Below are 18,733 nucleotides of genomic sequence, written 5' to 3'. Positions count from 1 at the left end.
TTTCAATTTTGTATTTAATAGGACCTTAACCTAAATGTTTCAAGACCAAAGTAATATAAAATTGAAAATTCATGACTCGTTTGGTGACGTTTTTGTTTCTTATTTTTTGTTTATCATTTTAATTCTTTTTTTTAGAACCATAAATGTTTGATAATTGTTTCTGTTTCTAGTTTCTCATTTTTAAGAAACATTTCTAAAATTGCGTAGAAATTTGAAAAACAACGTAATCAAATTTCTTATTTTTAGCTTTTCCAAGATAAAAACATTATTTTATAATTTTTTTGTTATAAAATACATAATAAATATAACATAAAATTTTGAATATTTAATTTGAAACTTTAATTTTCAGCCGGAACTTTTACCTTTTCTAATTTAAAATTTGAGAGAACAAGAAACAAAACACGATTACCAAATATGTTTATGTTTCTTTTTTCAATAAAAAAAAAAGTGCAAGAAACAATTACCAACCGCAATTACGTTTTTTTTTTATCGAAAACAAAAAACGTGAAACAAAAATCAGAAAACGAAAAAAAAAATTAGAAACACCAACATTACTAAACTGAGTCCTAAAATCTAATTATAGCATAAGCTGAGAGTAATTCAAAGCAAATATACACTAAAGGATAAAATAGAATTTTAAAGTTAAAATCATATGAAGTTGGAGGTGAGTAATTTTAGATGCATAAATCTAAGTGCAAGACTTGGCTTTATAAGGGCCAACTGATTTTGACCATCTCATATACCAAAATAAAATGTTCCAAAAAGATGACAAATTTTGTGAAGACAACATCCATCATGGTCGGTCAATTATAGTGACATAAATTTTTCAAACATCTAATTACTAAATTCACATCATGGGATAAATTTTCATTTTACTTTTTGAGTTAAATCATAAATTTACTCCCTCCAACTTCTTTTTTATCTCTACCGCTAAATGTTAACTTGTCATGTCTATTAATTAGTGCCAACATTGCGTGAACTTAGTCAAAATTAGTTTTAGGTTAATTTATAAGTTTGGTTCCTATATTTTAGGTATACTTTCTCTGTAGTTTTAGAAATTTTGATTAACTTGTTATGGATTGGACTTAGTTTTAATTTGGTTCCTTTGGTTTAGTCTTAGTTTTAATTTCGTCCTTATAGTTTTGGTGAAAAACCTCATAAATCAACTCTAAATTGTGTTTCACACACCAAAAAAATCCTCTTATATTTTATTTTATGTTATTTTGTCTAAATGTTTGCCTTGGTTTATTAAGTCTGAGTTTGTTAAGCCTGTATTTGGTTGGTGCAGGAAATAGGTTTATTAAGTCTGAGTTAAGTCTATGTTTGTTTGGTGTTAAGTCTGTGTTTTGTATTTTGTTAAACTGATTTTATTAAACTTGTGTTCGATTGGTTAAGTTTTAATTTTTTTAAAAAAAATATAATTTATAAACTAATTATTTAAATTACATTTAAATTATTTTTCAAAAGTCAATTTTCTTACTATTTTAAGGATATATAAAATATTTTTAATATATTTATCCATCCAATTTTTTTTCCAATGATTAATTTCTAAAATAAATATTCAATTATCTATGAAAATACTTTTAAAACATTTATCAAAGTTTAATCAAGAGTATACAAATTCATTCGACATAAATTTTACCATAGAGAAAGTGTTATCAACCATTTATTTAATTTTTCACTATTTACTATCTTAAGTAAATTTGATTACTTAATTATTCTAAAAAATTATTACTTAATTATCATCAACATTACTATTAAATTTTACTTAGTTTTATTTGACAATTACATTTTATTACAAAGTGAAAACCTTTCAAATAATAATTGTTTAAAAACTATTAAGTTAAAAAGAAGATATAAAATTAAAATAAATAATTATACAAAATTATAATGTCTTTCATTAATTATGCAAATGACTTTTACATTTTCACAAAATACAGAATACTTACATTTTGTAGACCTTCTTCAAGATACATTTCAAGATACATTTGGTATGGTTTATCGTCAACAACAAAATGAAAAAAAAAGGGCTAGAAATAGATTACAAAAACAAAAAAAAAATTACATTATTCTTGGATCATTTTAAAAAAAACTAGATAAAAAAGTGTCAATATGTGAATTAATTATTTGTTACATGTCATTTTAATAAATTGATTTCCTTATTTATAATTATAATTATAATTAATTAAGTTTCTCATTTATTTAATATATTTAATTAAAAAAATAAATTCATTTTAATTAGGGGAGAGAATAAAGACAAAATATACACTGTAGCAACATGAAGAGTGAAATAGTATTTACGGTAACAAACCTGGGTGGAATAGTATTTACTATAGTAAACTTGGATTTATAAACTGTGAAACAAGCAAAAGGTTTGTCTTAACAAACCTTACCCGCCCGTTTTGAAAACGGGAAACCAAACACTCCCAAATAGAGTTAACTAACACAGCTCTTCGATTAGAAAAAACATAAACTCATTTAATTAATACGGTAATTGTAATGGTGATCAACGAAGATTGACTCAATCATAAGAACCAAAACTTATTTTAGAACGATAGAGACTAAATTGAAACTATGTTCAAATCAGATACACCAAAATAGATATGTTCTGAAGTATTAATCTTGTAATAATTATCAAGTTTTGGTTGGGTTTTGTTGCAAAAAAGGCTGTTTTTTTTTTGGGTAAGTATATCACTAGTTAATAATATGGAGAAAGGTGAGGTGGGCAAAGAAAGTAAGATTAGAAACCACAACATATAGCCTCATTGAAGAAAATTGTTTCAGTTTGGATTTTACCTTCAAATTAATACAATTTTAATTAAATTTATTTCGAGACTAACTTTTACTAAAATTCTATTATGGACAAAATTTGGTAGGAGAAAATCTTTAAATTGATTTAATAACTTATAAATATAGATGAAAGTTTTACTATAATATAAATGAGTGAGTTTTGCTTTACCTATTTTAGTTAGGTGAAAGCAAGATTTTGGCTTCGGTAATTTATCAGTTTATTTGATTGTAATCTCTAGATTTAAAAATTCTAGATTAAAAAAAAAGGAGATTTAAAAATTCTCAATTTTAAACTACATCTATACCTTGCATTATTTTATTTTATTTTTCTAGTCTAGTATATAGATTACTAAATTTAGAACTTGTTTGATTATGATTTTTTTTTTGGAAAAAATAAAATAAAATTATGTACTATGTTGCTTTGATTTTTGCTATCATAAAACTCTTCTAAAATCTTATTCATGTTGTTGGGTCATTCATGAGTGTCTAGGTCATCTTTTTATGTATACCTTGACTAATTTTATGAGACAACCATCTAATCCTACAATATTTAGTTATCTAAAAGATTTGAAGATTTTTTTTTATTAAGAGTCTGCGACTCTTTGATTTTTATGTCCCCATACTAATTTTAAAAATATGTGACTAAAGAGCTTTAAAATAAAAACATGATTGAAACATCTTATCTCTTGTATATTCATCAAAACCAACCATAAGTCTTTGAGAAAAAGATAAATCCATGATTAAGCAAAGATTTTTTTTTTTTGGGGCAATGGAAACTTTTGAATTTTAAGAATAATATATGTATATGGTTTTTGTTTTTTTAATAGCTAAGCTTTCAAAAGGGACCTCCTTTGTCTACATGATGGGATGCACATGTGACTAGCAACTCAATCACCAACTCACACGTATAACCCTCTTTCCCCTCCATTATTATTTTCATCACAAAAACAAAAACAAAAACCAAAACCAAATCATAATTCTTGATCTCTTCATCTTCTCAGCTTCAAAAGTATATAAAGCTATAGGGCTAGCTACTTCATTAAACTAAATTTAAATAAATGAAAAGAGAAATATTTGTATAAGAATTGGTTGTTTTGGACTTGAAAGAGAGATATTGGGATACCAACAAACATGTCTTTATTTATTTCTAGTATGATATATAGAGATAATAGATAAATGAAAGTTGATGACCTCATGGAATATATTTATAGTTTTACCCAATTTTGTTCGTTTTTAATTATTGGAGAATGCGATTAAAGTTTTATATATTAGCTGATAAAGAGAAGATCATACGTATATAACTGAGCGACCTCTTCACGACGTGTCTTCCACAACTTGATAGTTGTTCAATCTCTGTTTTTAGAAATATCTTTATTGATATGAACATTCAAAGTAAAACTAAAAGCAAGTAAGAGAGATAATTTATTTAAAACAAAACTGCGAGGAATGAAGCAAGAGGTAATTTTTAAAAATAAAATTAATGTCAAATAGGACCTTGGGTTATAACAAACTTTAAGAAGTTCTAATCTATGCGCAAATTCAATATATTTATATCATTATCTAAATGTTGACATAACATATTGATCATTGCACTTGACGCAGAAAAGTAGATAAGATAGATGAAATAAAAGTATGCAAGCTGAAAAATTTTCAATGGAGAGGTTGGACAAAATTCATTTAATTTTTTTTTTCACATCCCTTTTTTCTATCCAAATTGGCCAACTTCTAATATCATACGTTGTCATGTCATGTCAAATCATCACTTTTTAGTCTAAATAATATATTCTACGTTACACTATTTTTCATTTTTTCCTTTAGTTCAATAATGATAAGATTTGAAAATTGAACCTTCAACTTCAAAAGAGGGTAATTGTGACTCAGTAATTGAGCTATGCTCATAATGACTCAAGTGAACATTTTGTTAACGACAACAAAAACTTTGTTAAGATCAAACTTGTAAGTTCACGACATGATCGTCATTGAAACTTTTTAAAGTTGTAAAGATCACGTTTATAGTTTTATCTAATTTTTTTTCGTTATAATCGATGCGGCGGGATTTTAGTCGCACCCCTAATGAGTTTAATTAAAAAAGGAAAGCTACTCATAGAATAAAACTTGCTTAACAATCAAGTTGAGAGTATAAAACACGAAAAGTTTGGGGAAGAAAAAGAAGAAGAAAAGAGAGAGAAGCACCCAATAGCAATAATTAGAAAGAATAAGGATCACAAGATGGGTATTATGATGAGAAAGAAGATGCATGGAATTATAAGTTATTTATTTAAAAAAAACAAAGGGAGATTGTGTAAAGTCAAATTCCAAGTTTGATTTTTTTTTCTTGGTTTCTCTTTTAGTGGAGTGATTGTCGCAACCAAAGGAGGGGACAAAAAAAAAAGAAACATTTGAAAATTTTAAACAATAATTAGTTGAGTATTCATTTCCAATCCTTCTTTTGGTTTTTAGTCTAGAGTTTCTTCAATTATCCAGTGAAAAAGTTTCTCTTCTATTTTAATTTACTTTGATCTGTGTACTTTTAAAATATTTATTTTAGTGTACGTACTTTTGAAAAGTTTGTTGGGGTCTCTGTTCTTTTAAAAAGTGACTATTTTCGTCCCTTCATTTTGATTTTTATCTCATTTATTTCTATCAAAATTCTAAACACTTCACTCACTAAATACCATTGAAATGAGCCATAAATTTGTATTAGAAGATTTCCATTATTGTGTATAAAATTTATGTTAGAATTTGGGAGACCAAAAGAATTATTACCTTTTTTAAACTATAAGGACCAAAATAATGAATAAAAGTTCAAAATATAAGGACCAAAGTTAGTACACTTTAAAAGTACCGAAATTAAAATGAACTAAAATTGTTGGAAGTACAGGGACAAAATTAGTATTTAAACTAAAATTTTATCAGAAGATGTATGTCTCTATATTATTGATGAGTAATAGAAATTCAATGTTGTAGTTTGTAAATTTGGCAAGATGGTAAACTTTATGATATGACATATTATTTTCGTCGAGGGAAAAATTCGAGTGGACTACATATCAAGTGCGAAAGGGAAATAGTTGGATGGGGACTACATGCATGCTGTTGAAAACGTACGCCAAGGATTTCGAGCGTTCCCTTGTGAGAACAGTACAGGAGACACGCTGCAACTTGCAGATTTAGTCCTACCAAGGGAGACAGACTGGCAAGTGGGCAATGCCACCATCACGCGTCAAGGATGTCTGTTCCGAGAGTGTCTTTGCGCCCCGATCACCGTCCTTCTGAATCAGTCACGAATGCCTACAAAGGGGGAAGACCTCTACCACTACCAAATAAGCGAAAAATATGTTACTGAATTTATAGGTTATTGATTACTAACTTGATTGTCGGAGTCTCTTAGGTGAGACACACATCGGTATCGAAACTTGTGGTTGCATGCTCATTTATTTTCCGTTGACGCTCCATTCTGAGGGACACATTGTCCCCTCTAAAATTCACCATCAATAGTTTTAATTAATACACATGAGTCTGACTAGAGAGGTTGAGTTTTAACACATTATTTTGATTGAAAAATAAATTTATGCAAGGAGTTAAATTTGGAGTGCAACATTAAAAAAAAATAATATAATAATAATAATAATAAATAAATAACTTCCCACACATTAAATAATTACTTTATATTACTCTTTAGTAATAGCATAAGAATGTTTGGCAAGTTTTTACTGGAAAATAAGGGATGATATAAAATTTATAAAAGTAGAAGTACTAAATTGAAATTAAAGTTAAATGTATCGAACAAAAAATGTAAATTCATTTTTTTAATGAAGACAAGCCACATAAATTTATATAAAATTTCACTAATCCCTCTCCCTCTAAGCTTTTTAGCTTTATGAATAATTCAATTCCTACTCTAATTACTTGATCACCAAAATTTACCCACCCAATATCTGAGCATCACATACACATGTATTACATTTTTTGTTTTAGTTCAAAGACTGCGGAGGAGGGAGATTATTCGACCCTCGACTTTTGAGATGTCAATAAGTGTCTTATTTATTTATTAAATTATGTTCGGATTTATACGAAATATTATAATATAAAGCACACATAAATCAATACAAATGACCACCTAAACTAAAGTACAAGAGCACATGAACTAACACCTACATCATAGTATAAAGTAAGTGATTCTTTTAGACAAACAAGTATATACGTGAAAAGAACTTAAAAGAATTCGTAGTTAATATCTATACCAACAAAGTGCATCTTTTATTTAACCCGTCAATTCAGTTGAAATTTCAAAGTTAATTGTGTTGTACTTCGAACAATTCTAATATTATGCAAATAAAAATACAGGACACTATAAAGAACGGTTTGTTGGTCTATAAAAACAGTCTTTACCCACAAAAACAACTCAAGACATGACATGATGCACATAGAATGTCGGGGTCATCAGGTATCAGGTATCGAATTTAGATTCTTCGAGATGTGAAAACATGTCTACTTTTTTATTTTTTCCTTTCTAATGCCAAAATTTATGCATGCATGGCATCACTGATAACCACAAAAATCTGACATTAATATATTCCCATCTGTACTTTGGGAAGGCAAAGGTACAGCAAACAAAGATCCCTGCTCCTGCCAAAGACCAAACACAGACCTTGAATAAAGGCAAGTTGTTGAAATTAAATGTTGGAAAGAAGGGAAAAAAAAAGACAGCCTTAATTTTCTCAAAAACACACTACATTTTTTCTCTCCTCCACATTCCTCAAAATCTTCAAACTAAGAAAACTAAAATAACATCTTCATTAATCTTCATTAGCTTCATAAAATTTGAGGGTTTTGAATAATCATACTACTACGTAACTGAGTAAAAAATTATTAGCTTTCCTCGAACTAGCTGTAAATTATTATTAAATATCAATTTAAAAGAAAAAAGATACTCTAGTACACTTATGTTCAAACTTAATAAAATCCCTTGTTCTAGTTCTATTTCAATAGATTAGTACCCACCAAATCCAAAAATTTAAAATAATAGGCTTTAGAAAAAATATATTCTTTAAAAGTATATGGTCTTAGAAAACATCCCACAATCAAGAAAAAAACAGACCCAAAAAAAAAAAAAAGAAGAAGAAGAATTGAAAATGAAGAAGAGTGGCCTAAATGGGAGAACATTTACATATGCATATATTTTATAAAGAAACATTTAAAGAAAATAAAAAGAAAAATGGGGTATTTATAGGAGAAGGGTTATGCTTCTAATTATGGATGGTGCAAATCTATCCACACCCACATGGGCTACATCTAAGCCAAAAATATAATAAATATTCCCCTCCAAGTTAGGAAGGCTCATTATTGTGTGTATATATAATCATATAAATGGGTATTTTTCTTTGACATCAAGGCTTCATTAAATTATTGGGGCATCCACCTTTTTTCCTTTTTCTTTTCTTTTCTTTTTTTCTTCTTGGGTTAGAAAATTAGTTTTCGTCAATATACTTTCGTTTAAATAACGATTTAATCCATAAACTTTAGTGTGAAACGACGATTTAATTAGTCAATGTACTTTTAAATTTGTAACAATTTAGTTTTTGGAATAGTTTAATCTTGGTAGTTTGAATTTTGTAACGATTTAGTTCTTATTGTGAAAAACGTTGCTAAGATCTGATGGAGTTTGTTTTATACGAAGATCGATAAAATTATGAGGGACTAAATGTGTTTATAAACTACAATGCCGAAATTGTTATATGATAAAGATCGATACTTAATTTTGATAAGATTTACACTGCTGGGACGAATTGTTACAAATTTCAAATTACGAAAACTAAATTGTTTCATATTAAAGTTCAGGGACTGAATTGTTACTAGTTTAAAAATACAAAAATTAAATCATTATAAAATAAAAGTAAGAGACCAAATCGTTACGCTTTAATGAAGGTAGATGGACCAAAGGTGTTAATAAATGACAAAGTTTGTATGTCTAATAGCTCCTTAAAATTTAAGAAGTGTCTTAAGAAATCCTAAATTTTTAAAAATATCTAACAAGCTCTTAAACTTTCAATTTCATATCTAATAAGTCTCCGATCTATTAAACATTTCTTACGGTGCATAATTAAAAGATGAGGGAGCTCTTAGAGTACCTGGATTTTAAACAATCACAAAATTGAAAATTCTGAATCTTAAAAAGAGAAAAAAAAAACTTACCTAATAAAACAATATTAGAATTTAAAAAACCTAGTAAACTCAATCTTAAAATTTTTACTTTTTTTAAGGTTAAAAACAAAACCAAATTTTTTTAATATATTTTTTTAATTTGTGATGGGATAAATTCAAAGTCTCTTGTCATTTTCTTGAGGTGGGTGTTGGTATCCACTCAAACTGAAGTTTGTAATATCTGTCATCAGATGCTTACACAAAAACAATGCTCTCTCTCTCTCTCTCGCTCTGTTTTTTTCTTTGTTTCTTCAAAAGTTAAAATTTGCTTAATTTGATCATAGGGCAAAAAGGGGTCCCACAAAGACCATGCAAAGAAAATAATTAAAAAAGAAATAAAGAAATAAAAAAAATTAAAGAATGGATCTAATATATAAACCCTTCTTTTAATGCCAAAAAAACCAAACAACTCTCTATAAAATTCTGTCTCCCCTCCATGTCTTTCTGCTAAAACATTGACAAGGGATGGAGCAAGAGTGGATTAGAAGCAACCCCACCAAGCCAATCAAGGCTGTCCAAGTGGCACAATCTCCACACTCCGCGTGTCCTCAATTGAGTAAAAAGAAAAAATTGGAATCATCATATATGATGTTCTTGAACAGAGAGAGAGTTGTAGCAATTATAGGACACAGAAAAGAAGGTGGGAAATTATGAAATGAGAAATGAGAAAAAAAAAAAGAGGAAAATGGAATTGAATTGAATTGGATGGTGAAATATTTTTGACAGTTAAAGTTGCTTTCTTCTTTCATATCTGGCTGGTCAAAAGCCCAAAACAGTGAGAAAAGTGGTAAGAAAGGACATATCAGAGAGAACCCAGAAAGCAAAAACCAAAAACCAAAAAAAAAAAAAAAAAACTCCCCCACTAAAACCCACATCAAAATCAAAGCCAGACAGTAAAAAAATTAAATTTTGACAAATGGGTCACATTGGGATTTTAACTATTTTATGATTTTGTCTCTCATTCCTTGCCAAAAACAGTGAAAACCCATGAAAGTCTTGCCCTTTTCACCTCCCCCTTCTTCAATCAAAATCCCTTTTCTTTTTTCTTTCTTTTTCTTAATTTTTTTTTTCCTTTGCCCTTCTTCTCTAGTTCATGGATCCTAAAGTAGAGCCTCATCAACAAAGCAAACCCAAGAAGAAGCAGCAGTAGCAGTGCCCAAGTTTTTCACAAGAAGAAGAAGTATCAATCGATAATCCGATCATGGGGGAGAACAAACCGGCGGAAATCAAAGATTTCCAAATAGCGATTGCGGAGAAAGAAGAGGGCAAAAAGCAGTTGCCCCCAAAGCGAAGCTCCAACAAGGACCGCCACACCAAAGTGGAGGGCCGCGGCCGGAGAATTCGGATGCCGGCTCTGTGCGCCGCCAGAATCTTCCAATTGACCAGAGAATTGGGTCATAAATCCGACGGAGAAACCATCCAGTGGCTGCTGCAGCAGGCGGAGCCCTCGATCATCGCCGCCACTGGCACCGGCACGATTCCTGCCTCTGCCCTCGCCGCCGCCGCCGCCGGGGTGTCCGTTTCCCAGCAGGCGGCGTCTCTCTCCGCCGGATTGCATCAGAAATTGGAGGAATTAGGAGGGGGCGGGTCCAGTAGGGCCAATTGGGGGAATTTTGGGAGACCCCATTTGGCGACCACTCCCCCAGGGGTTTGGCCCTCCTCTGTTTCTGCCGCCTTTGGCTTTCACTCATCATCAACATCATCCTCTTCTTCCCCTCCATCAACCACAAATTTAGCCACTGAAACTTCTAATTACTTTCACAAACTTGGGTTCCCCCCCTTTGACTTGCCCCCCACCAATATGGGTCCTATGAGTTTCACCTCCATTTTAGGAGCCAACACCCACCAACAGCTCCCTGGTTTGGAGCTGGGTTTGTCCCAAGATGGCCATATTGGGGTCCTAAATCCTCAGATATTGAACCAAGTTTACCACCAAATGGGTCAGCCCAGAGTTCCTCACCATCACCATCACCAACAACAACCTTCTGCTAAGGATGATTCTCAGGACTCAGGGTAGTAAAATGGAGAACTAGCATATTTTTTCTTTTCTTTTTTTTTTGGCTTTCTTTCTTTCTTTCTTATTTCAAATGGGTTTTGTATTGTATTGTATAATCTCCAAGAAAAAAAAACACAAAAAAGTGAGGAAAAACAGAGATACCTGAGAGGAAAATTCTATAGGGATCTTCTCCATTTGGCTTGCCACCCCCCTTGTGAATTGCAATCTTTCAAACTCTTCTTCACATCCCATCCCAGGTTCTTTCTTGATTCCTTAAAGCTATGATGTACAGAACATGAAGCTCTTCTTGGTGCCATTGATCATTCCTTTTCTCTTTGGATTGTTTTGCAGGTGTGAGATTGTATACAACTGAGAGCAGCTTGGCTTGAGCTTAACTTCATTTTTTTCTCTTTTTGGCTGTTTGTTTCGCTATTCAAAAAGGTGTGTTGATCATATTTAAGGCAACTTTACTTGTTCTTCAGTTCTTCTCTAGTCCTTGATGCAATGTTTGAACAATTGGGTTTGTGAAATTTGAGATAGAATTTTTTTTTCCCAAGTTATCACTTTGTTCTTCATTTTGTATTTCTTCACCTATTATAAAGAACATATGTTATGAATTCTGAATCTCAAGTTGCTTGTTCTGCTTACAACCTTTGAATTTCGCTATTCTCTGCCCGAGTGCACTTGATATCGAAGGAGTGGTTTAGGATGCTTTCTTACCGGTGGTCGTACGGGTAGGTAAGCATCTGATGCATTCATTTTCTCAGTGTTCAATTCAGTTAGTTAGCAGAAAAAGGTGTTTATTGTATTAAGAGTCATTGCATTAATTCATAGCTCGAAAACCCGGTGTCTGCTTTTTGTTAACTCGAAAGGCGATTGTAACACTTGTTAGCTTTACATTGTAAAATTGAAAGAGTTCTCTCACTGAGTCATTTTGGCCGTCTTAAATTATGCTACTTTGTTGCATGTCTCTTCTGATATTTGTTATAGAATGTGCTCGTTTCTTATACGCTTGCTGGGGATACATCATTTGGTTCTTCTGCAGCTCCTTTTCCTCTTTGGCCTGAGCTCTATCTTTGTGACATCTGGGTTTCTTTGACTATTGTTTAGAAGAATCCATTTTGCAGCTTGCATTTGACATTATGCTGATTGAAAATTTAGAACAACTTCTTCTGGAGATGTCTCTCATTTATGTGAGCATGTTTTGGTAGCATTGATGTTTGCTTCTCGGGTATTCGCATCACGAAGTCGTTCTCGATTCGACATGTATTTCCTTCATTTACTGTTTGCATATGCTTGAAAAACTAAGGTACGATGTAAATGAGCATGTCACCTCTGCTGCCATCTCATACACAGACTAATAGTCCAACCTCTGAGATTATAAAGTTATAAAGAGTGAGGAGTAGTTATTAATTATTGGTTAACTCTTTAGTTCAATTATAAATTTGGTCTCCATAGTTCGCCCGAAGTTTGAATTTGGTCTTTATAGTTTGGATTTAGTTTCAGTTTAACCTTTACAGTTCTAAAGTTTGGTCCGTCGTTGTTGTGTTAAACTTCACAAATTGTCCATATTCTTATAACATTGATAATTTTTTTTCAAGTAACAGTTTTTTGTTTGGTACAGTGTTGAGTTAAAAAAATAAAAAATAAATTAACAAAAAAGAATAGGCGGAGTTTTCAAAGGGTAAAGCAGAATTGAGTGATGACATGTGAGATTTAGCCGATGGAATTGAAATTTTTAAAATCACAGATACCAATTGAAGCTCCGTTTATATCAATGAAAGCTAAATTGAAACTTTTAAACTTAGATCATTTTATAGGATTTTTTTTTTTTTTTGATTTTTTTTTGAAGGAACCAACCAGATCCAAACGCAGGGACTAAGAGTATGGTAATGGCAAATTGCTGTTTGATTTTAACGAATTCATATTGCCATTAAAACCCTAATTTTTTCCTTAAATGTTCTATTCAGGTTGACCTCTTTGTTAATTAAAAGATAGTTACAAATTACAAATATATGTGAAAAAAAAAGCAAAATACATAAATTAAGCGTTCATATGTAGATTAATTCGTTGTATAGTTTTTCAGACATGTGGTTAATAATTAATAATTTGTTAATTTCTCAGATTTTTTTTTTAATGGTAAAATGTACTTTTTGTCTATGAGTTTGACTTGTTTCAAGTTAAAAACCATCCCTTTTGATTTTTATTTGGTTTTCTTAAGTTTCAAAAGTAATATTCAGATTTGAGTTCGAATTTAGTTTTTAATTGGTTATTGAGATTTGAGTTTGATTCCTAATTATTTCTGAAGTTGAGTTAACCGTTAGTTGACCAAATTGTATATATATTGTTTAAATATATTTATAGAATGAACCGGTTCTGTTCGATTTGATCAATTTTTATCACTCCAACTATTAGGGATGTTCAAAAAACCCAATGACCTAAAAAATCAATCAACCCAACCCAATTCATTCAGGTTAAGTTATAAACTTGTTTGAATCGGGTGGGATTTAAATAAACAAAAATCTCAAATGGCTTATTTTCCATAAAGTTCAAATTAATGTTTTTTTTTTCCTAGTGGGGCATAATCATCAATGACCAATCCAATTATAAACAGTATTGGGGTTATTTGTTGCCAGAATTTGAAACAATTGATAGGTTGGCTATGCTCCTACTTTCAAGAAAGCTTTTTTGAAATATGATAAATTAAAAGATACCTAGAATTATTTAATTGATTTTCGTCCTCCTCAACTTTGAAAAATGCTTATTATATCATAAATTTTCAAAAATTACGAAAATCTTTAAACGCTTACGCTTTTAAAGTTTAATGACCTACAAAAACAAAATTAAAATTTTAGGGACCTATTTGTACACTTTTTATGATCTAGGAACCTTGAAAGTTCAGGACTAAACTTATGATATAACTGAAAATTAAAAAAAAAATTGGGTAACGAAGTTTCTAATCATTCTAGAAGGAAGATTATTGAAGGAGACCGTCGTAAGTTTTACATGGATGTATGAGACAGAAATTTAAAAAATGAAAAAAAAGTACTTTTTGTTTCCTCAGTTTTTGGTCCATCAATCAATGACTATGTACCTATCTCACTAAAAAGATATCCGACTAATGCGGCATATTCGAGTTTGAAAAATCATTTGTTATGTAAATATTTATCCAGGCAGTCGTTGGGTGTTAGACCGTCATGTTGCATGATCAACACGATTCCTAACGTGTCCACGTGGAGTGTAACATTGCCCTGTTAATCCAAACCATCATTAGGTGTTATCGGCTATCACATAACAAGATAAGATAACTTTTTAACACAATCATAAATCCTAATGTGTCTACTAGGAAGATAAGATCATGTTATGTGATGTTTGTATTCTAAGAAGTGTACGATGTTGTTGAATCTCTTTATTTGAGACATACAAAAGATCGAAATTTCAAGTATCCAAAATACTCATAGTTTGAGTTTCACTTCCTCTCTCAAGAATTATCTTGTATTTTTCTCTTTATATTTATTGTTTATTGTTTATGTTGAGAGCAAATGCCTAAGAGATCTACCAAATGTAGGGTAAATATACGCTGTATATATGAACTGTGTAGTACTGACAAATAGATTACAACTTAACTGGCTACAAACGATATAAATTTGAACAACTTGATGAACACCAAAATTTGATAAAAAATAATCGAGGCACGCTTCAATAGCGCTGACCTAAAGACAATTATTCGATTTGCACAAGTTGCTAGCAGACTACAGCGATCGTCTCAACAGGATACAACGACTAACTCCGGTAGAACTGCAACCTCGAACTACTCAGATCTGGCAGAACTCTTAGATACTTGCTCTCAACATAAACAAGAAGAACAACTCAAAAGAAGAGAGAATTCTTGTGGGAGGAGGAGAATACCCAATTGTGGTATGCCTAGATCTCAAATGAAGAAAACTACAACTATATATATTTGTTCATAACAAGTAACATCTCACAAGCATTTTAACACATATAAAGTTACAATTGTAACTTTAACAAAATAAAGAAAAAACTTCTCATTTGAAGTATGACTTCAAGTTTAACATGTAACTTTAACAAAATAAAGTTACATAACACAAAATTGAAACAAAAACTAACTTTATGAAATAAATAATGAAATTGTTACAAATGTAAAATAAATTTCAAAATTCTTAATATACAAATTTAATTTTCAGATGTTAAATTTGTATACTCAATGATTTTCTCACTTTCTTTCCCATATTAAACATCCAACACCAAATTCAAATAAGGTCGAGATTGATGTTCAATCGGAGTTGTCGTATCCTATTGAAACAGTCACCATAGTCTATAAACAATCTGCGAGGAGCGAATATTTGTCTCCAGGACAACATTTTTGAAGTGTACCACCACTATTTTTTTCATCATGTTTATAAAAATCCGTTCATTTGCTACTGTTGCTGTTGTCAATTTGATCGCATACGATCGTAGCAACTTTAGTATTTCTCTTATGGTTTAATTTTAGTTACACGTGTGTTTCTAACCTATACACTATCTAAACGCTATCTATAGTCTTATTTACATTGTCGTTATATGTAATTTCTTGTAATCAATTACATTATAATCTATTTGCTAGGATTACACAATTACGTATCTCACCCAACATAAGTGTCCCTAAGCACTCCACATTTCAAAAAGTCCAATCGTTACACAACTTCTTGGTGCTTCCCTTGACTTTCATTAAACTCTTTTGTGTGTTGGTTCACAACCAAGATTAAGGCATTGCCCATAAAATCTGAGGAGACTAGTACCTCCCCAATTGCCCCAAGTTCTGTATCCTCATTCCAAAGCACTAAACCTTGAACCAATGGCGAACTTGGACCATGTCGTCTTCCGACCATTACAATGTCAAAATTGTTCCCCATCGAACGAAGTATAGAGACCGTTCCTGTGCTATCCATCACCACCTCTTCAATGTATATCACTTTGCAATTGCCTGCTACAATTTCTCGAAAATCGCTCACTGCCTCGTTGTCGAGCCTCCTCTCTTCGACGTTATCGCCTGAAACATTCTCATTCGTCAGAAGTCGAATCACAGTTAAGTGGATATTGGGGTGCCCGACCATTCTTGCCCCGATGAACATTGCCTCACGATCATCTGGTCCACCAACGAAGACCACGGCTAAGTGAAAAGTATACAAGTCGATTGCAATAGTGTTTGAGACTTTCAAGAGTCCACGGTCGACGACAAGAACGACAGAGCAGGGTGCTTTATCAAGTATGTGGTTGTTAACTGTCCTCATCTTACTTTTGCATAATGACATCACACCATTGGAATGAAATCTCTTATGGAAAGGAACAAGAACCAAGGAAGTTCCTTTCTCGAGTGCAAGCGTACAAACGTTGTCATGCATAGTTGCAGAAGGAGATATTGCAGTGAAGGGATAAATCGCAACAATGTCACGATTGCTCTCTCCAAAGTATTTGAAAGCATTAACGATATGCTCCGAAGGGCAGGACCTCGAAGAACGCACCTTTGCGAGATTGTGGGAAATGAGTTGGGGGTTCGCATTACCGAGCAGTTCAACAAGATGAAGCATGTAGACAACAAGATGGCTTCGTCTCGTCGGATTCAAGGCCTCAAGTAGGTTAATGGCATTTGGAACATCTTCTTGGTCGTGAACGCAAACTAATAAATGGAAATCAGACTCTGGTCTCGAGTGCATCACTGTTCTTCCATCATAAGCTACATACTTTCTAGAAGGATCATAGAGATATCTTGTTATAGGAGTGATAATTGCCATCAAAATCACGATGCATAAGCACAAAATCGAAAACATTTCGTTATCTAACACCTGTACGGATTTAGGAAACGAAACATTGGTGAGTATTGTGAAAAATGATCAGATGCAATTAGAAGAAGAGATGATTCCTACCTTTTGTTTCTTCAACATTTTAATCATACAAAGCTCCATAGCTCCTTGACTATTCATGATAAGGCCGAGCAATACGGCATCTCTTACGGGCAGTTTGAAGTAGATTGAAGTCGTAAAGGCACCCAAAAACTTTCCTAACGCAGCGACAAAGACAATGCACGACAGGACTAAGAAATTCTTGAGTTGGATGATAAAGATATCGATAACCCAGCCTAATTTGACAAAGAATATGGGCATTAAAACCCAGGAGGTGACGAAATCAAACCTCTCTACCAATGTTGATCCAATGGGCGGCCCTGAAGGGATTGCCATCCCAAGTACAAGGGGACCAAAATATACCTGCAAACCAATGGCTTGGCTGCAAACGCCAGTCACAAACACCCCTAAAAGCAAGCTAATCACATACCCCTCCTTCAACGGTTGCCCGTCCGGATTATACTCTATCATCCGCGATACGACAACCCGAGCCAAAACAATGATGATGACAGCCACAACCACAAGAGTATAAACTACTGCTAAGGCTGCATATTTGTTACTTCGAGGAACGAACACAATTCCTACCAATGTAAAACAAATGGTGCAAAAACCAGAAGCCACAGAAGACAACCAAGCAATTCTCCCAATCTCAGAGTTTATAATCTGAAGCTCCGAAAGAAAGCAAGTAACCATGGAAAAATTGATAACAGACTCTAATGCAGCAACAACAGGGAAGGAATTGGCAATTTGGGGGTTCAACGCAGGATTCATTGAAGCCAAACAGTAAATGGAGGTAAGAATCATGGGCAAAACCACAGAACAGGACCCAATACTAAACGCCCTCGTGTCAATCTTCTTGGCAACAGAGAAATCTATTTGAACTCCAATGATGAAGAAGTAAAACATGGATCCTAATGAAGAGACTATGTCAAGGAATATGAATCCCCTGAGGGGGAAAAAAGTTTCTTTGAATCCATCAAGCTGCCCCAGAATCGAAGAACCCAGAACTAAACCGCCCTGATAAAATCAACCCAATACAGAACAGAATCAGAGCAAATGCAATCAATTAAAAGAAAGAGAGAGAAGGAGAAGAAAAAAGTTACCACGATTTGGGAGACGATGAGGGGAAGACCGAGGGGCCTGAGGAGCTTAGAACATAGCAGAATGGTCACAGAACAAACACCCAACTGCATTAGAAGAAGAGGGACGGAGTACTCCAGAGGGTTCGATCCCACAAAAATCCCACCGCAGTGAACCCGGTCGGTGGATGTGCAGATGGTGGTCAAGTTCTGGAATGACCGCCTTGGTCCACCGCCGGCGTAGGCGGCGACGTCGGCTGGTTCCATTACAATAAGGGAACCCATTTTTTCCGGAGCTGAGTAGAGGAAGAAGAGAAGAAATCAAAAGGGGAAATGGGAATGGAGGAAAACTGCAACTGCAATGGAACCCATTTTGGGAGCTGGGAACTGGAGATTGGAGAATGGAAATGGCGGAAGAAATCAAATGGAAGATTGAGTTTTGGTTTTGGTTTTGAGGATTTTTATACAGCGATTATGAATATGCTCAACTGAAAACAAAATCACTTCAAATTTGGAAGAAACTCGGATTGTACTGTGATCTGGCCCATAACCAAAACCCCACCACCCATTATTCCCACCGTTTCTTTTTCCCACTTATATTGTTATATATGTCTGTTCGAAAAAAAAATTATATACGTAAAAAAGCTCAACGCATCAATTGGAATTCTTTTTTAACAACATTAATGGCATTAAAGCATTTTTTTTCACTAAAGAAAACATTAATAATATATGTCTCAAAGTTGGATGACCCGTTTATTGAATTTGTA

At 32.5% G+C, this 18,733-nt stretch overlaps 2 protein-coding genes across 2 annotated transcripts; one reads left to right on the top strand and one right to left on the bottom strand.

Annotated features, from left to right (window-relative positions):
• The first annotated feature begins 9,912 nt into the window (after positions 1 to 9,912).
• Positions 9,913 to 11,637, top strand: TCP20 (TEOSINTE BRANCHED 1, cycloidea, PCF (TCP)-domain family protein 20). The gene is made up of 2 exons (XM_088128277.1): positions 9,913 to 11,244; positions 11,339 to 11,637. Exon 1 carries the CDS (start codon positions 10,193 to 10,195, stop codon positions 11,006 to 11,008), a length of 816 nt encoding a protein of 271 aa, XP_087984403.1. The 5' UTR covers positions 9,913 to 10,192; the 3' UTR covers positions 11,009 to 11,244; positions 11,339 to 11,637.
• A 3,589-nt stretch (positions 11,638 to 15,226) lies between these two features.
• Positions 15,227 to 18,504, bottom strand: LOC111023368 (cation/H(+) antiporter 15-like). The gene is made up of 3 exons (XM_022300791.2): positions 17,991 to 18,504; positions 16,912 to 17,904; positions 15,227 to 16,830 (listed from the first exon to the last, which is right to left on the bottom strand). The coding sequence occupies exons 1-3, from the start codon at positions 18,249 to 18,251 to the stop codon at positions 15,682 to 15,684; spliced, it is 2,403 nt and encodes an 800-aa protein (XP_022156483.1). The 5' UTR covers positions 18,252 to 18,504; the 3' UTR covers positions 15,227 to 15,681.
• Between the last annotated feature and the right edge of the window lie 229 nt (positions 18,505 to 18,733).

This window comes from Momordica charantia, assembly GCF_013281855.1.
Source record: "Momordica charantia cultivar OHB3-1 chromosome 8 unlocalized genomic scaffold, Mcharantia_2.0 BLBB01000008.1, whole genome shotgun sequence".
NCBI lineage: Eukaryota > Viridiplantae > Streptophyta > Magnoliopsida > Cucurbitales > Cucurbitaceae > Momordica > Momordica charantia.
This window is presented reverse-complemented; position numbering and strand designations above follow the sequence as displayed.

Excerpts from the sequence above, each read along its gene's own strand:
- TCP20 (XM_088128277.1), top strand. The coding sequence starts at position 10,193 with ATGGGGGAGAACAAACCGGCGGAAATCAAAGATTTCCAAATAGCGATT.
- LOC111023368 (XM_022300791.2), bottom strand. The coding sequence starts at position 18,251 with ATGGGTTCCCTTATTGTAATGGAACCAGCCGACGTCGCCGCCTACGCC. Across the intron at positions 17,905-17,990 it reads TCATCGTCTCCCAAATCGTG|GGCGGTTTAGTTCTGGGTTC; the intron begins GTAACTTTTTTC and ends TGATTTTATCAG. Across the intron at positions 16,831-16,911 it reads AAATGTTGAAGAAACAAAAG|GTGTTAGATAACGAAATGTT; the intron begins GTAGGAATCATC and ends AAATCCGTACAG.